The 27,313-nt window shown below is 38.8% G+C and overlaps 1 protein-coding gene across 2 annotated transcripts in view; it reads right to left on the minus strand.

Annotated features, from left to right (window-relative positions):
- KCNIP4 (potassium voltage-gated channel interacting protein 4) overlaps nt 1-27,313 on the minus strand; it is a 226,048-nt gene that overhangs the window by 37,682 nt on the left and 161,053 nt on the right. Inside the window, exon 2 of one of the 2 annotated variants that reach the window (XM_047091977.1) lies at nt 10,714-10,732. The exons of the other annotated variant lie outside the window; for it this stretch is intronic. Coding sequence (XP_046947933.1) covers nt 10,714-10,732 — 19 coding nt within the window. The remainder of the gene's footprint in view (nt 1-10,713; nt 10,733-27,313) is intronic. 2 annotated transcript variants of the gene reach the window in all.

Genomic DNA, 27,313 nt, shown 5'->3' on the forward strand with positions numbered 1-27,313 from the left:
ATAGAATTTAAAGTTCAGTGGAACTTTACATGGAGCCATCCATGTAAACACTTACTTTGGGAAGACGCACAGTGGTTTCTGTTCCCAGAGACCACCTATCATGGTTGTGTTGAAGGCAATACCATGTAAAAGGAAGCCATTCAATCAAAACTGGGGACACTGGTTACAAATATTTATATATATATATACACACACACACACACACACACACACACGTACACACGCACATACACACACACGTATATCGTGAATTACACTTTGTTTGATTTGTGGCAAATGTTGTGTTTCTCTTTTTTTGAGAAATCATTGCCTTTAGTCCAACAAGGGTCTGTATACCTTCCTCCTCACCATATACAAGTTACTCTAATTATGAATGGCTAGACACTAAAGTGCTCTGGAAAAAGTTCCAGTGTTTAGGACAGGTTAAATGAACTACTTCATCAAGTGTCAAGGAGCTAGAGTTTCCCGGCAGTTTCTGGCTGCCACATTAATCTGCTATGACCAGCGAGATGTTCCTTTATTGCTCCTTAAACCCTTCACTATGATATGATCAGTATGCAATAAATGTAGACTGAGATTTTCTTAGCACATAACTGCCATACATTTGTCAGCTGGTGAAAAGACACTTGCCTTTTGGGGCCTTCCAGATGCATTCCTTGATGATCCATTTCAATTCCTTTGGATAGCGTCCTGATACACGTGAGGGCCCAAATCAGTTGCAAATGTATGATGAATATTTTGCTACTGCTAAGGTCAATGCTAATGAAGTAGTGATTTTGATAACAATTACCATGATGATGATGGTGATGATGATAAGCAAATACGTCCGAGCCCTTTCTATGTTCCAAGTATTGTATTAAATGCTTTATGCCGATAGATGCTAGCGTACCTCCATTTTTCAGAGAAGCAAACACCCTTCGATACAAAGTGACCATTAAAAAATGGCAGATTAGTCTCTTGATCAGAATCCAGAAACGTGAAGGTTTAGGCAACTTTAGAGAAAACCCAGTTCAGTGACTTCATTTTATTATTATTTTTTTAACGTTTATTTATTTTTGAGAGAGAAGGAGAGACCGAGTGTGAGCAGGGGAGGGCCAGAGAGAGAGAGGGAGACACAGAATCCGAAGCAGGCTCCAGGCTCTGAGCTGTCAGCATAGAACCTGACACAAGGCTCGAACTCATGAACCGTGAGATCATGACCTGAGCCAGAGTCAGACACTTAACCGACTGAGCCACCCAGGCGCCCCTCAATGGCTTCATTTTAAATGTGAGGAGATGAGGCTGAGGTTATAGGAATTGCCCATTAGCACATGGTGGGCTGCTGAGCCTTCTTGTGTCTGGGTTTCCTGAGGTCTAGGCTCCTGCATGGATTTCAGAAACCCCTTCATGTCCAAACAATAGCTGGCATGTTCTGCCTGGCAGTATTTAGAATAATCTAGTGAAGTGCTTGTGCTTCTGGGCTCTGAACTTAAGTATAACTGGATTGAACCCCTATTCTGCCACTGCAAAGCTATATAACTTCGGATAAATGGTTTAGTCTGAGTCTTATTGCCCTCCCCTCTAATATGGGGATAACGATTGATATCAGAGAGCTGTTAAGAGAATTAATAAGATACTGTATGTTCTGTGATTATCTTAACGCCCTCTTTGTATATTTGCTCATTAAATAGGAGTCGTGAGTATGGTAGTAACAATCTCAAACTTGGTAAGCAGAACTCCATTACACACAGTCAGTGTAGCATCAGTGCAGAGATACCAGAGTTAACTGGTATTCATCAAAGTAGTTGAACCTAGTATAGTTCAGGTCTGACATAATGCAATGAGCCTATAGGGGCTCCTGGGTGGCTCAGTTGGTTAAGCGTCCGACTTCAGCCCAGGTCATGATCTCACAGTTTGTGGGATCGAGCCCCGCGTCGGGCTCTGTGTTGACAGCTCCGAACCAGGAGCCTGCTTTGGATTCTGTGTCTCCCTCTGTCTCGGCCCCTCGCCCACTTATGCTCTGTCTCTGTCTCTCAAAACTAAATAAACATTACAAAAATTTAAAAAATGTAATGCAACGAGCTTACAGCAAATATGAGTTATGTTTCCTCTTCTAGCACTATAAATTGAACCAACTCCAATATCATCAGGGTTCACCCTCAAGGGCAGGGAAATACTGCAACTGTAGATGACAGCTGAGAAGAATAAAGGCCACTATATTGGAAATAAATGTTAGTAGAACCCCAGCGAACTTTTATTCATTGATTTAAAGTTGCCCCTAGACATACTTAGACGAGTACGTTAGAAATACAGCAGTCCATGAAACATGTTGGGAACGGTGATTTGGAAAGAGATCCATGCATGGATAGGAAATTGCTAAAGGAATTATTTTCTTTTTAAAAATTTTTAAAAAATGTGTATTTATTTTGAGAGGAAGAGTGCGAGCAGGGGAGGGGCAGAGAGAGAGGAAGACACAGAATCTGAAGCAGGCTCCAGGCTCCCAGCTGTCAGCACAGAGCCCAATGCGGGGCTCCAACTCACAAACCGTGAGATCATGACTTGAGGTAAAATCAGACACTTAACCGACTGAGCCACCCAGGCGCCCCTAAGCATCCATATGTTTCATCAACTCTCACAACTACTTCTGCTGCTAAGTAGAGTATAGTTGGTGGCAGCTGTGAGGTGCTTCCACTGAAAATCCTCAGTTTCTACCAACAGAAATGTCATGGCATCCTTGTTTTTTCCGACAGCTGTTCTTTCAGTTATTCTCCAGAGGAAGTCGACTGACACCTGTTTGAGAAGTAGCACCAGCAGACTGTGGACAGAATTACACAAACAGAACACAAACGCTGGACACCGGACACTCAGATCAGAGAAAAGAAAGAGGAGGGCTCATATCACTACCCAAATCAGGTGAGTCTCCATCCATCCATTCCTCTGGTAAAGAGAGCTGGCAGTTAAGTTGGCACTTCTTCGAGGAAGTTACCTTCTTAAGCAGTACACTTCCTGTTACCACACTTAACGTGACTGTGTGCAAGGTCAGAAGCAGAGACCAGCAAGCATCGGGACTCGTAGAAGGATTCGGGGCAACAACTCAGGAGAGACACAGAAAGGGAACAGCTGAAGCAGATAAGGCAAGGCGGACAGGATTTCACGTGTGGTAGACTCCAGGGCCATTGATCAACAAGTTCTTCCTGCTTCGGAACATGTGGAAAGATTGCATTTGATGGGCCCACCCCATGGTTGGGTGGGACCACATGACACATTCTGTCCAATGAATGGAAAGGAGAAGTGACACTGTGATATTGTAATTTATAATAAGAAATATATATTCGGTCTTTGTCCCTGGCACAGAGCTGCTAAAACCATTGGATTTTCCTAGGTTGAGAGAGATAAAAGTCTCTCCTGTTATGTTAATGAGGTGACTTCTGGACCCCACCTGACAATAGCGGCTGGTCGCCCTGGGAGCCAGCCATATGATTAGAAGGTTGGAACTTTCACTTCCACATGTCTGACATCTGGGGAAGGAAGAGGGGCTAAAGGTTGGGTATAATCACCAATGACCAATGATTTTTTCAATTGTGCCTATGTAGCGAAGCCTCCATAAAACCCCCCATAAAAACCCCAGAGAACTGGGTTAGTGAGCATATGGAGATTTGGGGAGAGTGGCATGCTTGGAGCTGGCATGGAAACTGTCCTAGGCATCTCTTCTGCCTGGCTGTTCGAATTAAGTTGGATTGTAGAACACCAAGATGGTGTTGGAGAATTGCCTGGTAGTGTGGGGAGTCTCCCATAGGGGAATCCCTGATCAATTCCTGATCACGTCAGAATTGTGATCAGACCATTTTAGACACACCACTTTTGGGAAACAGCGTGTAATTGCAGATACCAGACATGCCGGAGCTCTCTTTTCTTTCTGCCTTGGCAATCATGTGCAAGATGGTGGCTGCTCCATTAACAAAAGTCCTTGAAGGACATCTATGAGCAAAATACCCCTGCTGAGCAGAGATGAACATGGAAAATGAATGAGAAGTACATCTTTTAACATTTGTAGTCACTGAGATTCTGTTACTAAATAATATTCTGACTGATACACGAGGAGAGGACAGAAAAGGCATTCTTCCCTTTTCCATAATAGCTAAATAATTTTATTGGTTACATGGTGAGGAGGTATTTGAAATTCATCTGAGAACTTACGTGTATGTACTTGTTTATACCTAAGTGAATTTAATAATAAACTATGAAGTTTTTTTTTGAGTATGAATCCAACAGTTTACTAATTCTTTGCTATTTTACAAAGTCATAATTTAAAACTACTTTCAAATGACCACTATGTTTCCCACATGGACTCTATCCAGTTATTACAGTTAAGATTCTGGTGCCTGCAGTGCTCCCAAATCAGATAAGAAGACTCCTTACAGAGGATGCTTTAACAAGTGTATTTTTGTCCAGCTGTGTTCTATGCTACAGATATATCATAACATTTGGGAATGATATACTAGCTTTTTATTTTCTTCATTTTCAAGATGTGAATATCTCAAGCTGAGTTATAGTATAATTGTTTCATAGCCAAGAAAACTGTTTATCCTTTGAGATTTTCTTTTGGATTTCCCATTGATTAGTTGACTAAACTGTTGAAAGAAAACACCACACCACCTCCCGTAGGGATTACTTTCACAAGACAGAATGAACTCACTGATACAATAAGTATGAAGGATGGAACGTTTCATTTTCAGCGATTGGCAATAGGAAAGCATGACTCTTTATATATTCTTGTGCCCTGTTTAATTCCTAATCCAAATGGGAAAGCATACGTTCTTTTAAATTAAATTCCACTCCCGGGGCGTCTGAGTGGCTCAGTCAAGCGTCCAACTTCGTCTCAGGTCATGATCTCATGGTTCGTGGGTTCGAGCCCTGTGTTGGGTTCTGTGCTGACAGCTCGGAGCCTGGAGCCTGCTTTGGATTCTGTGTCTCCTCTCTCTCTGCTCCTACCCTGCTCAGTCTCTCTCTCTCTCTCTCTCTCTCCCTCTCTCTCTTTCTCGAAAATTAATAAACCTTAAAAAAATTAAAAAAATTAAATTTCACTCCCCACTTCCCTCATTAGGAATGGGGTTGCTCTGAAAAGTCATTCTCTGAGTAGCATGACAATTTAAACATGCCCTGGCATTTCACAACGATAGGGGAATTTCAAAATTTAAATGGTGTTATGTCATGACTTGTACTGTTGATAGCCCCAGATTCTATATGTGGACTTCTCTGCTCCCCTGAGACTTGGTAAATACCCTGGAGGCAAGGATTGATCTTTATACAACCCAGCAATGTTTAGAACAGAGAGTATTAAAAATGTTAACCTGAAATGGATAAACACTCAACCAGCTCCTAGTTTTTTTCTTTAAGTAGGCTCTATGCCCAAAGTAGGGCTTAAACTCATGACCCGAAGATCAGGAATCCCATGCTCTACTGACTCAACCAGCTAGCTGCCCCTCAACCAGCTCTTAGCTTTTAAGAAATTAGAAAATGCATTTGCTCTGGGAGTTTCCTTGAAAAACTTGAGTGCAAATTTTTGGAACCCCATGCACTCCCCAACATTTTGTCCCCTGTAATTTGTCTGTTCTTCTGTGTCCGGTTTGCTGAGGAACACTTTTGACCTCTTGTGCTGTGTTACGCTAAGTCATCTCTTTCTTTTATACACACATCCGTCTCTAATCACCACTATGGACAATTAAATGGTTGTGAAGAATTTTTGAGATCAAAATCTTGTTTCCACTGCCCAACCCTCATTACTGCTTATCATAAACATGTTCACAGAAAGTAAGAGGAGACCACTAGGGTCAGGGAAAAAAAAAACACCAAACTTATTTCAACAAGAATTGTAAAATCCTTACCGTAGTCAACCATCAGGCTGCAAAAAGCTCACTTAAAATAATAGGTTGGCCCTTCAGTTGATAAAAGTTGATCACTAAGAACTAGAACTGGTTTTAAATTTCTGTTCTAATGTCATTTATTTTCTCCCAATCGAAGTTTCCTCACCTGTGAAATGACCTCTAAGAAATACTGACATCACATGTAAAAAAACAACTGAAAATTAAAATAGACACTGTATAAAAAAAGAAAAAACATTAGGATACAACCAACATGATGGGTATATTTTGCTGCTTTCAAAATTTGCATTAAGAACCTTCTGTAGTCTCCGAATACACTCTTTGGGTTAAATATAAATTTCTTATCGGAAAAAAAAAAGGTGGAGAAAGACTTCTCTCCATAATACTGGAAAAGAGATAAGTGCTGGGTGAGAGCAAAGATTCAATTCAGGGGATGACTGGGTGTCTTAGTCGGTTAAGCGTCCGACTTCTGCTCAGGTCATGATCTTGTGGTTCACAAGTTCAAGCCCCATGTCGGGCTCTGTGCTGACAGCTCAGAACCTGGAGCCTGCTTCAGATTCTGTGTCTTCCTCTTTCTCTGCCTTTACCTTGCTCACACTGAGTCTCTCTCTCTCTCTCTCTCAGAAATAAAAAAAGTATATTTAAAAAAAAGAGATTCAATTCAGTATTGAATTCAATTCAGTATACTGAATATACTCAGTATATTCAATACTTGAGTATAAGGATATAGGTACATTCTGAGCCCAGTGATGTTCCAGTCACCCAGGGTGAAGGAGAAATCCCAGGCACAAGGCAAATTTTCTCCACACCTCAAACTCTCTTCTCTAAGGAAGAGGGAAAAGACAGATTTACAGATTTACAGTTTAAAACAAAACAAAACAAAACAAAACAAAAAAAACAAAAAAAAAACAAACAAAACAAGCAAACAAACAAAACAGTTCAAGTTCCAATTCTGCTAACAAAGATTTCACTGAAATATCCCAGCCTCTAGGTGTCAGTCAATGAAATGTAGAAAGTAATAGAATCTTATAGTGAGGAAATGATAACTCATTGGCATTGTGTATATAAAGATCCTAGCACTACTCTAGAAACTGCAAATATTGGTATCTTTTAACATTCCCGAAGTCACTTATGTTCATTTTGCAAAAATTAAGTTGCCCAAATTTTGCAAGAAAAGGCTTTCTGGGATCAGGCCCAAGTTTTAAACGTTTATTAGAATGCATGAAGTTATTTGATTTAGGAGTCTTCAGAAAAGGATTTCCTCAATTATATGCAAAGAGAGAGTTCCTTTGGGCAAGGCTCATTTTGTCAATTCTGACACAGTTAAGTTCTGCAGGTATCTAAAACCATTGTGGGGGAGGAGACGACAGTGCATGGAGAGAAGTCCTGAGTATTAGTTTTCTATTGCTGTATGAAAATTTCCAGAAACTTAGTGACTTAAAACAACACGTTTATGATCTCAGTTGTGTGGGACAAGAGTCTGTCGTGGCTCAGCTGTGTTTTTTACTCAGGGTCTCACGCTCCACATGTCGGCTGCCTGGTTCTCCTCTGGGCCTTGCGGGCTCCTCTCAGCCCATGCAGATTGTTGGCAGAATTCTGTTTCTTTGGGTTGTAGGACTGAGGTCCCCTTTATCCTGTGAGCTATTCGCTGGGTGACTTGCTTGGCTTCTTTCTCCTGAGTTCAAATTTCCCTTATCTTTGAAAGGGGCTCATGTGAATAGATCAGACCCACAAGGATGATCTCTGTATCTTAAGTTCGACTGATAGGGGATCTTACACCTGTAAAATCTCTTCAGGGCAATAACTTGCTTAGTGTTTAGTTGAATAACCAGGAGACAGGTATCATGAGCAGGGACATCTTTAGAGGTCTGCCAATCACAGTCTGCTTCTTCTCAATGTGGTTTCACAGCAGTTTCTGCCTAACAGTCTTTTCTACAGGAGAACTCACTACTTGGAACCCTGGTTTAACAACACTGGAAAGGAATCTACCCTGTGTAGGCTGTGTTCAGCAGTGTAGAGGACCGGCAGTGACTGCAAAATTGAATATTCTTTTTATGAATGTTGTGAATAACATTCCATCTGCTGAGGGGGTGCCCTGCCCTTATTTATTTCTGCACTATATCACCAAGGTCATTATGCAGATTTTATGAATTGATTAGATCACTTTCAAATTGGCATGACATCAGCCTAATGATATTGAAAAAAGAAACACAACTGAATAAAAGAAAATTCTACTTAAAAGAAATGTGCAATGTTTCAACTGGAAAGAATGAAAAACTAAGATGATGACATACATGTAAACATACAGACAGATATGTATGGTTGTAAGAGGACGGATTTTCTGGAGCTTTGCAACAATCTTAGTCTCATTGTCCTCACCCACCAAATTGGCTAGATTCTGGCTCTTTGATGATTTCATAATGCCTATCATCTCTTGGCTTCCTTTGTGAGATCACACATTTTCCTCATTGTGTAAACCATTTTGCTGCATTGGTTTGCAGTTACTTGTCAAAAACAACCTAACATAAGTAATGACACTGTTGTCATTTTATTATATCTGTTTACAGAATGGGAAAATGAAAATGAAAATGCACTTTATTGTTGGCTGGCAAATTTGATAGATGTTCTACGGGACAAAGAAGTGTGATCTAGAGATTGCATAGACATGTGTATATGTGTGCATGTGCTGTTGATTAGATTTGTCTAGTCTAGATTTTAGAAAAACCTTTTTTAAGATATATTCAGCTTTGGGGCGCCTGGGTGGTGCAGTCGGTTAAGTGTCCGACTTCAGCCAGGTCACGATCTCGCGGTCCATGAGTTCGAGCCCGGCGTCAGGCTCTGGGCTGATGGCTTGGAGCCTGGAGCTTGTTTCCGATTCTGTGTCTCCCTCTCTCTCTGCCCCTCCCCCGTTCATGCTCTGTCTCTCTCTGTCCCAAAAATAAATAAAAAACGTGGGAAAAAAATTAAAAAAAAAAAGATATATTCAGCTTTGAGACACTGCAGAGTTTGCAAGATGAACAACAGTAGCCTTTCACAATCACCCTTGGTCTGCTGGGCACTGAGCCAGTTTGCATAGTAGATGTGTGTACTCATTAAGTCCTCATAACAAGTAAAGGAAGTAGACATTTTCTTACATGGTCTGAAAGAAATGAGTTCAGAGAGATTTAAGCAACTTTCGTAAGGTTAGGCAGATATTCAGTCCTGGGACTGGGATTTGAACCGGTGTTTGACTATAAAGCCTTTGTATCTTACTAAGCTGCCTCTGTGAAAGGCAAGTGTAATGATAGAAAAGAAAAATAAACTCATGGGGAACTTTTATCCAATATTTTTCAAATCTATTTATTCGCACTCAAAAAAGAAACATCATCAATCATTTATTCAACAAATATTCCTAAAGTAGCCTGTATAGTTTCCACCCATTTGGAGTTTACAGTCTATGGAGAAGTAAGGCATTATTCAAATATTCACCCAAATGAGTGTCATATTAAAACCCATGAGAGCAAAACAGCATGAAAAATCAAACTACTTTTCATAAATTAATTCAAATGTCACAGGTGAGGAGACACAGGATAGCTATTCTATTTGATTTCCTGAGTAAGGTATAGCACACGGTCAATCCCAGCTTTAAACATATTTTATCGTATATTTCTTTACCTCTACTTTCTTATTACTAATTCCAAGAAAGGAACTTTTTGTCCTTCTCTCAGGTATTTGCATCTTAGCAAGCTACAGGTTCCAGGAGCAGCCCTGAGTCTCTGAAGCTTGGCTACAAGTCAGAGGAGTATTTACTCTGTGTAATTAAATTCTGTTTGCTGCAAATACATAAGAAGTTTTACCCTTCTTTGCCTCTTGTGATTCTTCAGAGGTTTTTCTCTAAAGGGGACAATTAAAAAGGGTCACTGCCTGGGAGGACAGCCCTGCCATGACCTGCAATGCTTCTAGGCTCCCTGTTGTGGGCGGAGTGGCCCAGAAGCAGACCTGGGTGCTGGTTACTGTCGGGCAGCTGCCCAGAGTGTTTCAAAGGGGTCTCCGGAGCTCAGATGATGTGCCATTCAGACAGCGGGTTTCAAAGGTTCTGCATGTTTTATTACAATATGGAAACACAAGGGGGCAGCAGTGTCCTCCATGATAGCTGGAAACCTGATTTCTAGTTCATGCTCTGAGAGTTCTTTCCTTAAACTTGGTGCAAGTCTGGATAGATTTCTTTCCAGAAAGCTATTTGCCCTTTATGAAAGGTGACTGTGAGCTCCTGTTCCCAAATTAGGAATATATATAAACATTAACTATTTCAGGGAAAGGGGCCCAGAGACTATTAATCTCCTCCATTCTGGATATTACAGTTGGAATAAAATTGCAATCTCTTTTTTGGAAGTTGAGTCGCCCTTAATTTTAGTCATCAAAGATCTGTAGGTTGTAGGTCTAAGGAAGCAAATAAATAAGCAAGACAACAAAAATTCCAAGTCTGAAGTTCGAATAAATTTGCTGTTAAGTGCATGTGGGTTCTGAAGTCAGACTGCTTGGGTTTGCTTGGCTATATTACTGGGGAAAGTTTTAAATCTTTAAAACAGAAATAATGATGATACCTATCTTGGGATTATTATGAGTTTTGAATAAAGATAACCCATATACAATGTTTAGTGCCATAGCTGGCATTAATTCTGATGAGCATGATTTCTGTAATGGTGGGGTGATCACTATGAACCTGTTCAGATTTGTTATTTTTTCCCTTAATGGAGAATATTGTATTTATCCTTATCAGATGCCTTCTGTTTATTTACTCTCAGAGGGTTTTTATAATCTTAAACCCATCTTCCTTTTTCTTAGTTATTTGTTGTTCTAAATTGTAACCTTTGGAATTTGATAGCCCCTGGCTTAAAATCTACTCAAATCACTACTTTGGGGACTGAGAAGAGGTTGTTTAACTTCTGCAAGCCTGAGTTTTCCCATCATTCATTTATTCATCAAATATTTTTGAAAATACATGTCAGAGAATGTAAGTGTTGGGGATAAAACAATCACCAGGACAGATGAAGCTCTCTGGGGTGTTTGGAATCCATCAGAGAAGGCATGCATAAATCAAGGAGCTGCACAGATAATCATTTAGCTAGGGTGAGTGTTCCAGAGGAAGTGTGGGAGACAAATCCAATCCAGGAAGGGTTACAGGGAAGACCTCCCTGAGGCGTGACTTTTAAGCAGAGACCTGAAGGATGAGAAGGAGTTAGCAAGAGCTGGGGGAGAGGTCAAGGGCATGTGCAAAACCGGGCGAGACTTCAAGGACTGAAGAGATGGCAAAAGTCCGGGAGTGATAGTCTCAGAGCCAGTTAGTTAATCTCAGGCCTGCTAGATATGTTAAGAATCGAGTTCTTTACCATTCATGTAATAGAGGTAATATACTGTTTTATAGGCATCTGGAGAGAATTAAGTGGTCCTTTACGCAAAGTCCCCAGCAAAAGGGCAAGTCACATTCTACACAATCAACATTGCTCTGTTTTCTTTTTATCCTACCAGAGCTGAATTCTAACTCTGGTGTGGTAGTTCTACAATGCATCATTCTTTAACATCTATTCTGTACCAGGCTTTCTGCTATAAACTGAACAAACAGGAAAGAAAAACCAGATATGGTCTTGCCCTGGTGGAGGTTTTCCACTGATCAGCTACTATGTTCTTTGTGTGTGGGTAGATTTATTTCACCCGAACAAGAGTTTCAACATAGCTGAGGATTAAAGTCTCTTGCTCCCATCTCCAAAAACTGGAAAAAAAAAAAAAAAAGAAAAGAAACAAACACAGAATAAACTCACATTGCATAGATTACAATGTAAATAATTTAGGATTATTACTTTGTAAGTAGGAGTTACTTCTGCATCTTTCTTTGCTTTTGACAATAATTAATAATAATGATGATGATAATGTCTACAATTCATACTTGTACATGGGAATGCTGATTAGGGTGGATCTTGATACTACTATAAGTGCTAATGAGGTTACAATAGTACTATTTTAGGAGTTAATATCCTTCTAATTTTTTTAACTTTATTTATTTATTTTGAAAGAGAGAAAGAGTGTGTGAGCAGTGGATGGACAGAGTGAGAGAGAGGGAGAGAGAGAGAGAGAGAGAGAGAGAGAGAGAGAGAATCCCAACCAAGCTCCATGCTGTCGGCACAGAGATAAACCTGGGGCTCGAACTCACAAACTGTGAGATCATGACCTAAGCCGAAACCAAGAGTTGGACGCTTAACCAATTGAGCCACCCAGGCGCCTGGGACCTAGCATCCTTGTAGAGGGCTGGAAGTCTAGCACCCTATTAGATGTAGCTATATGGATACATTTACCTCAATGACTGAAGTAGTCTAACTCTTATTATATTTAATATATTCTTACATATTCCTTTATTTATTTAACATAGAAAAATCTTGACTTTTCAAATGTGTTCCAGACGTAGAAAAGAATCACCAAATCATAAAAACGACCACTTTTACTCTTCATTTACATCTATACCCATTTCATTTTTAGAGCTCATCGCTATTTAGACATTCATTTTGCAGGTATGGTGAAGGCATTATTTCAATCAGTAAGACTTCCTTTTCAAAACCCATGTTATATAAGTTTGTGATAACAATTTCTATTCTCTCTAGCAAGACATAAAGCTACAGGTTTTATATTCCTGACACATAATGAAATGAAAACAACACATGTTTTCTTTAGTATCTTAACAGATATTTTTATTTTCTTGTTCATCAGCTGTTAACCTTACTGCTTCCCAAAGAGAGATTAGTGTTTGGACTTAAATATGAGGGCTTTCCCACACGTCTTCTCTATTTCATTTTTGCTGGTGGTGGTGGTGTTGCTATTTTTGTCGGGAGATGAGAAGCCTGGGGGATTTGTTTTCTATATAACCTCTCAAAATAATCCAAACAGTCTTGCTTTTTCATAACCTAACATACCTAGTAAGATAAAGAATATTTCCTCTGGTAGTTGCAATGCACTATTGAAAAAGAACAATTTTCCCCACAGACAATTGGAACAACTATATTTTATCTATTTTTTTGAATTATACTTTAATTCTCACAACTAGTATCATCCCTCTTTAAGAACTATTTCCTTGATTGTACCATCAGAAGATGATTTGTCACATCTTTCCTTAAGTGTTTGATTTTTGCATTTTTCCATTTTATGTCTGTGTCAGGCACTATAAGCAAACTCACCCAGCTCATCACTTCAGAATAAAATATGAACCAAATGTTATTGTAGAATACAAATTAATCACCAAGAGCACAGTTATTACCTATATTATGATTTCTCCATTTTGTGACCATTATATGCCGGAAGCCGAGCTCTCCAACCAGCCTGACGGCAGGGCCCGGGCGGTGGATGGATCTGGACTGCATGGTGGCCAACCGACAGTGAAGCTTCTTGTACTCCTGCTTTGATGTACTTTGGCCTTTGCATTGGTCAGGGCAGCCCCCCTACCAATGAAAGTACCTGGGGATTTGTTGGTTGGGGAATTGCCCACGACAGGCCCCCGGGAAAAGAACCACTGGGGAAAGAAAGAAGATTCTGCAGGGAAATTATGCAGCCCTACATCTAGCCCTTGGCACCTCCTATAAAGACCCCTCTACCTAACGGAAGGATAGCCCCATATATTTCCCAGCCAAGGAGGGGACGAATGGGTTCAAAATCTCCACTCTGGCAACAAAGGAATGTTATCTATGGATACAAGTTACTCCAACCCCTAGGCCCACTTGGCCCCCAAGAGGCATTCCAGATGATAACTGGACCTGGTGGGTTAAGGTACAGAAGGTTCATTAGTTCCTAGGTATACATTGTCTCTCTGGGGGCGCATAAGGTGTGGGTTCCCAGGGCCCTCTTGGCTCCCTCCTGGCACCCCAGACCAAAGTGAATACTTTTGTTCTTTGTACCACAAATGGCTCAAAGGAACAATTAAGAAGTCATGTCCCTGTAAACGTTCCACTTGAGGTGTAGAAAGCTAGATGACCTTTCAGGAAAACAGCAAAGCAAATGCTTTATAGACTGTACATAAGTGTAGATACATAATGAAAGTAGTATGAAGAAATTAATCAATAAGCAAAGGGCAGGAGGCAACGTTACAAGAAAATAATCATGATGTTCCTTAATGGGTGATTACACAAAGGAACATTTTTAGAATTAGGTAATGCCAAGAAACATAAATGATGCACGCTACAAGCAAATTGCCAACAAATATAATGCCACGTTTGCCACAATAAAGCGGCCAGTTCAACCCACTGCTGTTGTCTGTGTCCATTTGTTATTTTTGCCGTCACCGTTCATCCTTCAGGAACCCCTGGACCTGCTGGGGCTGGACCTCGGCAATTACAGACTAGTTTTGAATAAATGGAGGCGTTATTCTTTAAGCTCAGAATGCTGTCAAAGAGATAGACTTTCTTTGGTGGGGGATGTGGGAGGAAGTGGGTTATGGGAAAAAGATGGAAAAATGGATTAGTGGTGTTTTTGACAAACTGAAGTTTGAAGTCTGGTGGACATCTAGGGGAAGATGCAGAGTCAATAATCAGGAATGAGTCTGGAGCTCAGGAAAGAGGTCTCAGCTTCTATCTATGGATTTGTGTGCCTTTACCAGATAAGCATAGAGATCTCTCAAAGAAACTATAGAGTGAAACATATCAGGGAGCTCAATTTACAGTCTTGGGGAACAGCAACAATTAGAAGATGGGAATAAGAGCAGTAGTCCAAAAAGGAGTAGTCACAGAGGTTCAAGGAGAAGCAACAGATAATAATGCCAGTGAAACTAAGGACATTTAAAGAGCTCATGACTTCTAATTTCAAACTTAGCAGAGTTTAGTTAGGACACAAGAGGTCATGAGAAGGAAGGGTTAAAAGCATAAACTCTGGAACCAGACCACATGGGCTTGAATCCAGTCTTTACTACTCATACTAGCTGTGCTGTCTTGAGCAAGTTTTCTAACTTCTCTGTCCCTCAGCTGCCTCATCTGTAAAATGGGCTAACAATAATATACTTACCCCATAGAATTAATATAAAGACGACACAGGCCAATATTTGTAAAACCTTAGGCCAGTCGTTGGTTCATACCATGCACTAAATATGTTTACTAAATTTAAATCAAGCAATTAATTGATTTCAAGATTGGGAAGTATTCAATTCATTTGCAAAGGAAAAAGAGTGTGACACTCACACAATTGACTATAAGGAAAACGGGACATTTGAATGAGATCAATGGTAGCTTCAGTGTCAATATCTTGATTGTGATAGTGTACTACAGTTTTACAGGATGTTATTATTAGAATAAAAAGGTAAATAAGGATCTCTTTGCACTGTCATGCAAATGCATATGAATCTACAGTCATCTCAAATAGAGGAATTAATTTAAAATAAAGTCATAATCATGGGGGAAAAAAAGTTTTGACTTGGGGAAGGGCAGTTTAAATGACATGGCAGGAACAAGTTTATAGCTGAGGAAAAGTTGGAGGTGAGAGACTATAGATTGAATTTAGACCATTGTTTTAGGAATTGTATAAGAACAGCATAAGAATAAAAATTGCCAACACATAGGGAGGACTCTGTAGGTGAATATTGTTTGTGATGGTTTGGAGTATGTACTCCTATGCATTTTTTTAAATGTAAAAGAGACTTGAGTAGGTTTAGAGGAGATAAGAAAGCAGCCAGGAGAGAGAGGATGTGGAGAGAAATTAGAGGTATAGAGTAAAGAGGGAACAAGATATCAGAAGGAATGAGATTAAGAATACAGGGGAAAGGGAATGTTCTTTTATTTTGCACTGGAAAGAATAAGACAGTAAAAAATTATAAATCAAGTGCCAACTATGTACTAGACCCTTTTCTTGGAGTTGAGGATGTGGTGGTAATGGTCAAAATTCTCTGTGAAAGAACAGATGCTTTTGTAGATGCATTTATTGATAAAATCAGGAGAATTTTGAGTGATGTAAAGGTATCTAATTTTAGCTAAGTGTAGATGGAGAGACATTTGATTATGGAGAAATAAAGGAAATATGAAATTGGGCATAAAACTTGTGAATTAGTGGTGACTGTTATGTCTCTGGTTTTCTTGTTTTTAAACATATTTATTTATTTGGTTAGTTATTTTGAGAGACAGAGAGAATGGGAGAGGGGCAGAGAGAGAATTCCAAGCAGGCCTTGCACCATCAGTGCACAGCCTGATGCAAGGCTCTATCTCACAAACTGAGATCATGACCGGAACCCAAATCAAAAGTTGGGTGCTTGATCGACTGAGCCACCCAGGCACCCCTCTCTGATTTTCTCCTTTCAAGCAAGCAATAAAGGAGTAAGGAGAAATTATTTGTTGACCTCAGAGTTGGCTTTTTGCCATATGTACTTTGTAATGGGCTAAAAAATGACACCTCAAAAGATATCCTCACTCTAAATCCTGGAAACTTTGTATATTATCTTATATTTTAAAGATGTGATTAATTTAAGAATCTTGAGATGGGGAGAGTTTCCTGGATTACCCCGGTAGGCTCTAAACGCCATCACAAGTGTGCTTATCAGACAGAGGCAGATAGATTTGATTCACATGCAGAGGGGCAGGTGATGTGAAGATGAAGCAGAGAGAGCTTTGAAGATGCTGGTCTTAAACATTGGAGTGATGCAGGTACAAGCCAACAAATGAATGCTGGCACTCACCCAATGTTGGAAAAGTCAAGACACAGATTTTCCCTAGAGCCTCTGGAGAGAACATAGGCCTGTCAACATCTTGGTTTGGGCTCAGTGTTTTTGGTTTTAGACTTTTGGCCTCCAGACTGTGGAAGAACAACTTCTGTTGTTCTAAGCCACCTTATTTGTTGTGGTATTTTGTGAAGGCAGTCATAAGAAACCAACACAGGGGCGCCTGGGTGGCGCAGTCGGTTAAGCGTCCGACTTCAGCCAGGTCACGATCTCGCGGTCCGTGAGTTCGAGCCCCGCGTCGGGCTCTGGGCTGATGGCTCGGAGCCTGGAGCCTGTTTCCGATTCTGTGTCTCCCTCTCTCTCTGCCCCTCCCCCGTTCATGCTCTGTCTCTCTCTGTCCCAAAAATAAACAAACGTTGAAAAAAAAAAAATTAAAAAAAAAAAAAAAAAAAGAAACCAACACAGGTTGGTTCATAGATCATAGATCATAGAACAAGAGTGAAGGAGCAGGAATGCTCGAGAGGTGTTTCAGGTGATCAAAGCCATATGGTCTGGATTACAGTGAGACTACAGAGGGGCTGGTGATGACAATTCTCTGGCTGTACAGTCAATACATAGGATGTAGTGGGAGACAGGGTCCAAGTCAGTTGAACAAAGGGAAGGTTGCGGTTGAAAGGGGGAGACTGACTTTAAGATTTGTGGAGTTGCACACTTTCAGGTAATTATGAAGTCTATGTTATGCCCATCTGAGTGAAAAGTGGAGTGGAAAAGAAAATAATGGCATTCAAAAAGTCAACAAACACTGAAGTTCAGGTTTGGTCTCTGTTAGGTCAGCTTCATAAATGTTGCTTTCAGGCCAAGAAATCAAAAAGGTTTTTAAGTCAGAGATAAAAATCTTGAATGATTATGAAATGGTGACTGTTGAATGACAGTGTAAGATCCATTGATTCTGACTCTCCCTCGCTCCGTTCTGTTCTACTCTTGTTTTCCTTAGGAAGTTCCGCCATTTACATGATATTGGTGGGGTTCCCAATCCCAATACCCTCTGTTTTCTCAGATCACAGGGCTAGGTCAAAGTTGCAGGCTTGTTCAAGAACAATTCTCTATTACCCCGGTCACAGTGATTGATTGATTCAAGTATATCATGTGACTCAACCCAATCTTTTCTTGCTGGAGCTACCTGGGTTTTCTCAGGGAAGACAGGGGAAAGAGAATCCTGATGATGATATTATTGGAGCCCGGATCCAGCTGTGCCTGATGCTATAAGTATTTCTTTCTCTAAGTCATATGAGTCAATCAAATTAAAAAAAATTTTTTTTTGAATTATGCCATGAGGACTAAAAATTGTACAGTAAGGCATGAAAAGGAAATACAGATTGTGAAAGAGGACATAAAACTGTCTTTGTTCTCAGACTATATGATTGTCAATGCAAGAATCAACCAAACAAGTGAAAAGCAATTATAGCAAGGTTATAAGGTTAATATACAAAAGTTAATTGCTTTCCTATATAGCAACAATGAAAAAGTGGAATTTGATGTGGTGCTTGGGTGGCTCAGTTGGTTAAGCATCTGACTTTGGCTCAGGTCATGATCTCACGGTTCATGAGTTTGAGCCCTGAGTTGGGCTCTGTACTGATAGCTCAGAGCTTGGAGGCTGTTTCAGATTCTCTGTCTCCCTCTTTCTCTCTGCACCTCTTCTACCAATGCTATCTCTCTCTCTCTCAGAAATAAAATAAACGTTTAAAGAAAATGGAATTTGAGATTAAAAGCACACTATCATTTACATTGGCACACCCCCAAATGAAATATTTAGGTACAAATCTAATAAAATATGTATCAGTTCTAAATGAGAAAAATTGTAAACTCTGATGGTTGAAATAAAAAATAACTAAATAAATGGGGAGACATTCCTAGTTCATGGATAGGAAGACTCAGTAGTCCCAAAATGTCAGTTCTTCCCAGCTTCATCTATAAATCCAAGGCATCCTAGTCAAAATCCCATCAAGTCATTTTATGGATCATGACAAACTGATTCCAAAATTTATACGGAGAGACAACAGACCCAGAATAGTCAACAGGAGGGAGAAGAATAAAGTTGGAGGGTCGATTCTACCTGACTTAATATAAAGTTACAGTAATCAAGATAGTATGATATTGATGAAAGAACACACAAATAGGCCAATGAAGCAGAATATAGAGCCAGAAGTAGACCCACATAAATACAGCTAACTGATCTCTGACAAGGTGCAAAGGCAATACAATTGGAACAAAGATAGTTTCTTTAACAAATAGTGTTATAGGGGCGTCTGGGTGGCTCAGTCGGTTGGGCCTCCGACTTCGGCTCAGGTCATGATCTCGTGGTCTGTGAGTTCGAGACCCGCGTCGGGCTCTGGGCTGACAGCTCAGAGCCGGGAGCCTGTTTCAGATTCTGTGTCTCCCTCTCTCTCTGACCTTCCCCCATTCATGCTCTGTCTCTCTCTGTCTCAAAAAAATGAATAAACGTTAAAAAATTTTTAACAAATAGTGTTGGAACAACTGGACATTCATCTGCAAAAAAAAAAAAAATGAATCTAAACACACACTTTACAACTTCCACAAAAACTAACTCAAAAATTATCATAGACCTAAATTTAAATCACAAAACTGTAAAACTCATAGGAAAGTATAGGAGAAAACCTAGATGACCTTGGGTATGGTGATATCTTTTTATTTTATTTTATTTTCAACGTTTTTTATTTATTTTTGGGACAGAGAGAGACAGAGCATGAACGGGGGAGGGGCAGAGAGAGAGGGAGACACAGAATCGGAAACAGGCTCCAGGCTCCGAGCCATCAGCCCAGAGCCTGACGCCGGGCTCGAACTCACGGACCGCGAGATCGTGACCTGGCTGAAGTCGGACGCTCAACCGACCGCGCCACCCAGGCGCCCCTGGTGATATCTTTTTAAATACAACACCAAAGACATGATCCATAAAAGAAGTAATTGATAAGCTAGAATCACTAACATTAAAAATATCTGCTCTGCAAAAAGTAATGTCAACAGAGTTAGAAAATAAACCATGGATCAGGGGAAAGTATTTGCAAAAGACGCATCTAAAGAAGTCCATTATCCAAAATGTACAAAGAACCCTTAAAATTCGACAGTAAGGAAATAATCTGATTTAAAAAATGAGTCAAAGACTGTAATGGGCTTTTTGCCAAAGAGAATATATACATATGGAAAAATAAGCATATGAGATGATGCCCCGAATTATATGTCACCAGGGAAATGCAAATAAAATGGCAATGAGATACTGTTATTCACCTATTAGAATGGCCAAAATCTGGAACGCTGACAATACCAAATTCTGGCAAGGATGTAGAACATCAGGAACTCTCTAAATAGCTGGCGGGAATGCAAAACCATACAGCCACTTTGAAAGACAGTCTAGTAGTTTCTTACAAAACGAAATATACTCTGACCATACCATCCAGCAGTCATACTCCTTGGTATTTACCCAAAGGATATGAAAGTTTATGTGTGTATAGAAACTTGCACAAAATTATTTATAGCAAGCTTATTCATAATTGCCAAAATTTGAAAGTAACTAAGAAGTTCTTTGGTAGGTGAATGGACAAGTAAATTGTGATACATCCAGACAATAAAATTTTATTATTCAGAACTAAAAAGAAATGAGCTACCAAACCATGAAAAGACATGGAGGAAACTTAAATCCATATTATCAAGTGAAAGAAGCCATTCTGAGAAGACTACATATCTTACGACTCCAAATCTACATCATTCTGGAAAAGGCAGAACTATGGAAGCAGTAACAAATCAGGGACTGGCAGACATTAGGTTGGGGACAGATGAAAAATGGAGCACAGAAGACAGTGAAAATAGTTTGTATTGTATTTTAATGATGGCTATGTCATTAAAATATATTTGACAAAACTCATAGAATGTACCAAACCCATAGGATGTACAACACCAAAATGAACTTTAAAATTGATGATGGACTTTGGGTAATTATGATGTGTTCATGTAGGTACATCTTTGCTAACAAATGCACCATTCTTGTGAGTGATGCTGCTAAGGAGGGAGATAGTGCGTGTGTCGGGATAGAAGGCATATGCAAATATTGGTAACTTTCTTTCAATTTTGTTGTGGACCTATAATTGCTCTAAAAAATTAAGTCTTCAGAATACTTTGAATTAGGTTTTTATTACATGTATTTCAAAATATCCTAATCCATATCAGGTTGTATATTTTTCCCAGCTTTTTGTTTTTTACAGGATTGGCTACAAAGAATAAATGTAGTCCCCTGTTTCTCTTGTTGGTGTGTATCAATTCTTCAGGAGATAACAGTCAGACGAATGAGGGAGAGTTCATATTTTTCTTGGTTATTGTTTTAATCTCTGACCCCAGGCACAAGAAATGATATATTAGTCTATCTTATGAACTTCATTTTTACAACCAGGAGGTTTGAGCTCTAGAGAATCATTTTAAAGACCAGCAGGAAGCTGAAACGATGTGGAAAAAGAAAAAAGCACACGTATACAACAAATGAAACAAATTAATCTGCAAGAACATTTGAAATTTCAAGAAATGTTAATTTCACAGTTGTTCTTATTTAGGTCAAATCTATTCAACAAATCTCTACTAAACCCTTACTGTAAGCCAGGCACATATAAAATGAATAAGATGAGCAATTTGCAATGACTTTTCATTGTGACCTAATGATTACATAATATGATGAATTTATTTGAGACACAAGATGTGGTAAAACACTGAACTAGAAGCACTAGGTTAGGCATAGTGAAATATAGTCTGAAATATATGAATAACTATTGAGGATAATGTAAAAATATGATTCTGTAGTAAGTGCAGTTCAGATGCCTCTTAATTCCTTACATTATCTGCTAATTAGAAGAGTCCATATGCTATTATTTGGAAAATACAAAGATCTATTCCATTAACACTTTGGAGTCCCTGTCTGTATGTCTGGCAATGGGCTACGCACTAGGAATACATTGAGAAAAAGGCAGGTCTGGCTCCTGGCCCTTGTCCCTTAGTGCACATCGGGGGACCCTTTGAGGCATCATAAAGATTACCCATGTCACTTTTTATATTTAGTAAGTGACAAAACTCACATTCAAACATGAGCGTCCTAAAACACTACAAGCGTCTCTCAAATGGCCTCATTTGTTTTTATTTTACTCATCCCAAATAGAATTTCTAATCCTTGTCCAGTTTGATGCTTAAATAACTGATAATTATTTCCAGAACATGAGTTCGCTTAAGTTATAAAGACTCAACACGTTCAAGTGTGTCATTTTCAATCTGGGGAAATTGAGGCAAGGAGTGTTGAATGATCCGCTCAAGGAGGAATAAAATTCTCTTATTCTGAGCTCATGTTTGTTCCCCTGAACCGTGTTGTAGAAGATGCACATATAAGGTTGCCAAGTTTAAAACCCTCTTCCTTTCTTCCTCAAATATACAAGCCATAATGGGAAATACATTTTTTATGTTTGTGGCTATTAGGTTACCTGAATAGTCAAATTTAGGATGATTTGCTCTATAAGATTAGAACTCTCATTATAGAAGAACTTCGAACAATAAAAGACAAATTCATCCTTTCTTTTCTTTTTATCTTCCTTCTCTCCTTCAGTTTTCCCTACTTTCTTCCATTCTTTCTCTGATTCTTTCATTACACAATCATTAATTCACAAAGTTATTTGACATGTGGGGCGTGTGTGCTGGGCAAAAGGGATACAAGCAAACATAAGTAAGCACACTCCCCGTTCTCCAGGGCTCACAATCAAGTGGAAGGGAAAGATGTGTAAATGGGTAATTATAAAACAGTGTGTTGTGAATGTTATCATCCATTGTGGAACTGTTTTCCAGAGAGGAGAGGTTTAAGGGCTGGGAGGCTGGGAAGGATTTGTGGAGAGAAAATGCCTGAAGAGTAGTTACGGATTTACCAGATTTTGAAAGAAATGGCATTCCAGGATGAAGAACTACCACTTGTAAAGGCAAATAGTATTTTCTGCTGGTTTCCCTTCCTCCTGCTCCACAGTATCTAGTGATATATAATTAGAAAAAGATATGCTTGGTAGACAGAAAACACCATTGGACTATTCTAGCATCTGTTTCTCAACTGTAAGGTGGGGCTAACAAATCACCTTAATCAACAAAGGATTAAGATAGTGGAAGAGGTAGGGGCACCTAGGTGGTTCAGTCAGTTGAGCGTCCAGCTTGGGCTCAAGTCATGATCTTGAGGTTCGTGAGTTCGAGCCTGACGTGGGGTTCCCTGCTGTCAGAGCGGAACTTGCTTCAGATCCTCTGTCCCACTCTGTCTCTCTGTCTCTCTCTCTGAAAAATAAATGAACATTTGGGGCACCTGGGTGGCTCAGTTGGTTAAGCTTCCCACTTCGGCTCAGGTCATGATCTCACGGCTTGTGGGTGCGAACCCCGCTTCGGACTCTGTGCTGACAGCTCAGAGCCTTGAGCCTGCTTTGGATTCTGTTTCCTTCTCTCTCTGCCGCTTCCCACGTGTACTCTGTCTCTCTGTCTTTCAAATATAAATAAATGTAAAAAAAAATAAAATAAATAAACATTAAAAGAAAAGAAACAATGGCAGAAGAAGTAGAAATAAAACAGAGTGAATGAGCCAGGCTATTACTATGATTTCATGAATTTGGAGACATAGAACCAACTGGTAGCTATGTAAATGCATACTGCTTCCTCTATGGATTAGTGACTAGCACTTTCCTTCTTTGGTTTTTCTGATACCACGCTTCTTTGACCATTGCTCTCAATGTTGGAAATGGATTCATGATTTACTTGCTTCTCAAACAGCTATGTAGAAATCACTTTAAAAGGTGATATCAGTGCTCTCAGACGGAAGGGCAATGCTATCCAAAACCATTTATCTGGGATGATCTCTGCTGATAATCTGGCAATTAATTCAGATCATCAGAAGTTGATTTGATAACATGTAGAATTCTCAAGATACCCTGGTTCTAAGTTGAGTGAGACAATTTCAGAGCACAACGAGGGTAATATATTTTATTTATTTAATGTGATTTTTGGATGAATTTGGGAAAAAAATGACAAGGCTTTGGCTGATCTTTCAAAGAAAATAACAATAAAGGATAGAATGTAATTAGTAATTTTTAAATTTTCTTCATTATAGCCTTTATATTTTTCCATCTTTCTGTAATGAACACGAATTAGTTTTATAGTTAGAAACAGATAAGAGTATTATTATGAAAAGAATAAAATCATCACTGCATCAACAAATTTACCTCGGTAAGTTTCCATCATGTTCTCTTATGAAAGGTGAAAAAAAAAAAGAGGCTATTTCTTGCTCATTTGGAACTTACACTGTGGGATTCTAGTATGTGTGGTCATTGGCAATTTCTTGCAAGTGTTTTTTTAGCCTGGGGATAGAGTGGACGAGTTGCAAGAAGAGGGGTGATATGATGAGGAGGGACAAATATGGGACTAGAAGTCAGGGGGTGTAGATTATGGTTCTTTTCTTTCCCTGTCCATTATATGGCCCTAAACAATTCTTTTACTATTGTAGCATCTGTTTTCTCAACCTAAGGTGGGCCTGATAATACATCCCCCATCTACCAGAGAGTGTGGCTAGAAGGAGGTAAAAATATTTTGCAAGCTGCAAGATGCCATACACAAATAAGTTGTTTTTAAGAACAATTATTCATAGTCTTAAATACTGTTTAGAGACTCAACATGAGGGGCCTTGTTCTAGAGATATACTTGTTGTGCAATTGGTAAAGAGGTCTTTCTGAAATTATGTTAGCATATGAGTGGGTAGTTTAGATACATATATAACTGGAAATGGTCTAACTGTAATATCTATCCTTCCCCACCTTTAATATCTGGAAAGGCAGTTTTCATGTTTCATAATAACATTTACATCTATAAATTCCATTTCAAATGTTCACATCTCCCAAAAGATTCGCTATCAGCAGTTTAATTTTTAGACAGTTTTACTCAGAGGACAATAGTTTATTTGAACACTTTGGAGTTTCTGCCTGAGAATGTTATATAAGAGTATTAAACCCGTATTATACTTCTGATGCACTTTGAAGATTTTCTTTTCTGCCTATAATTTAATTTTAATTTTAGAATTTTTCTCCTGCTCTTCTCATATTGATTTTATTTTGTAGCATCATTAAAGAAGTGCCAGGGGAAAACCCTTTTGAAATGAAGGTAGATAAAGGCATATCTATAGGTACAGGCATTTTTAGAATGCACTTAAATTTAGTGTAGGATACTTTGTAAATACTAATTTGCTGCTGAAATTCTAAATCATGTTGAATCAGTAAGCATGTTTTATTGATTTTTGAGCATTTTTGTCATTAATAGTTCAATGAATGTTATCCATAATTCACCTTTAATTTTAAATGTTAAAACTGTTTAAAATCATTTATTTTTTCTCCCAGCATAATTTTTTTTAATGGAAATTCACATTTGGGATTTTTTTTTTCATTAAAAAGCAACTGTGATATTATTGAGTGTCTGATTATGCTTTCTTAAGAAGCTTTTAATATCTGGGCTAGTCTATAAAATGATCATTTTCCCCCTTATTTATACAGATTTTACTACATGCTTTCTCCAAAGTATTTTATTCTTCCCTTAAACACTTTTTATTCAGTATTGTGATAGCTCATTTACATATACATACACACATATCACTGGAATGTAAGTTCTGTGGGGGAAAGGAAGTTTTCTCATATCACATGTCCACTGCTCTATTCCCACATGTAGCAAAGTGGCTAACAAATAACATACTAGTAAACATTTTGAATGAATGAATAAATGAATGAGCCATAAGCTGCAAGAGACAAGGGAAAACATAGACATTTAATACATGAAGCTATAATACCATGAAAATCCACATGAAATGTTATGTTAAAAAATAAAACCCTGAAATACATCAGACAAAATATTTAAAAATATTGTTTAGAACATTCCTGATTGCTGTTTTTCTATGTAATGAAGAATACCTTGGACCCTAATTAGCAAACCAGTCTTTTCATCAAAAAGAGCAGAATTTAGCCTAACCTATTACTGTTGTGAATGGTGAAAGATGAGCAGAGAACCCAGAGCTTGCATCCTCTGAGGGAAATTCAGCTCTGAGAAAAAAGAGAGAGAAGGTCGTCCAGCATAGTTGATCTTGTTGGAATTCGGCACCTCATAGAGGATACTGAAAGAACGCAGAGACTCCAAACAATGTAGTTATAGCTATGCTCAAAAAGAACTTTAACCATGGGCATAAACAAAGACTATGGATCTTCAGCAAATGTTATAAGGTTCCAATTAAAAAAAAAATAACCCATTATGATTACCAAGAAGAGGAAGAAGAGATATCCAGAAAATAATTCAGTAAGTATTCAGTGAATTCAGAGCAAATGGAAATGGAAAAATGTATTTTCTCAGCCACACAAAATAAAGGATTTCTAGGGATATAAATTCAGAGTTCCACAATGAGAAGGAAGAGGAAGTTGATATGACCATTCCTTTATCATTGAGTAAAATAGTTTGTTTCTATGAAGACTTCAGTTAATGAGTAAGGAGCCATGCATTAAGGCTTCCTTCCATAGTGTGCATCTAGCCCTCAAAGGTGCCCAAGTTAAACAAGCAAACACACCTTCTATATGTGTTATTAGAGTTTTCTACTTTGACGCGGTAGACAGATTCTATTGCAACTGCAAAGCTGTTGCTCAGAGTGAAAAAAAAAGGAGGGAAAGAAGTTTCCCTTCCTCTGACCCCCATGTTTCAAGAGTGATTTAAAAGGGGCTATCTCCTCTGGTTAAAAATCTTTTGCTGGAACACTGCTACACCAGCTCAAGAACCACATTGCTCAATAAATATTAGTAAGCTTTTGTTATGTTTGTACCATTTCTATAGTGTAAGAAGTCTCTGACAGATCTAGAGTTTATATATTTAAAATTTGTCTTAGATAACAAGTGTAAGAGAAACAAGGAAAGTAAACACTCTTACAGGCTCAAAAAAAAAAAAAAAAGAAAGATATTCCATATAGAGGAAAGGCAGAACAAACTTTTTTAAGGTAATGTAGGACAACATCTTCATAACTCCAAAGGAGCACTAAACCTATGTACCAGATTGCAAAAAGGGACACGAATCCCTCTTCTCCTAAACCGATGCCCTTGGGAAGTCCCTTTCACAACTGTTTAAAGTTGTATCTTATATAAACGTGAAATGCTTGAAAACAACAAGGAAGCCAGGAGTGGAGAAATGAAAGTATAGTATTATAAGATTTTCAAACTATATGTGAAAAAAAATAGTATCACTTGAGGATAGGCTGTGATTAATGAAAGATGTGTGCTATAAACCTTAAAGCAACCACTAAACCATAGAACTACTAACAACACAAGAAAATTTGATAACCAATGGGATGGTTAATTTTATGTGTCAACTTGGCTAGGCCACCATACCCAGATATTTGGTCAAACACTGTTCTAGATGTTCCTTTGAAGGGTTTTTTTTTGTTTTATTTTTTGAATGGGATTAACATTTAAATAACTGGACTTTGAGTAAAGCAGATTGTCTCATCTAATCAGTTGAAGGCATTAAGGAAAAGTCTGACTGCCCTTGAGATTAAGGAGATTCTGTTAGCAAACTGTCTTTGGACTTGAACTTAACTCTTACCTGGGTCTCTACCTTGCCAGCTCACCCTGCAGAATTTGGACTTGGTAGCCTCCACAGTTGTGTGAGCATTTCTTGAAATATTTGTCTCTCTGTCTCTCTGTTTCTGTTTGTCTGT

This window comes from Lynx rufus, unplaced genomic scaffold (genome assembly GCF_022079265.1).
Source record: "Lynx rufus isolate CCGP_SWC_20201006 ecotype Redwood Valley unplaced genomic scaffold, mLynRuf1.p SCAF_3, whole genome shotgun sequence".
NCBI lineage: Eukaryota > Metazoa > Chordata > Mammalia > Carnivora > Felidae > Lynx > Lynx rufus.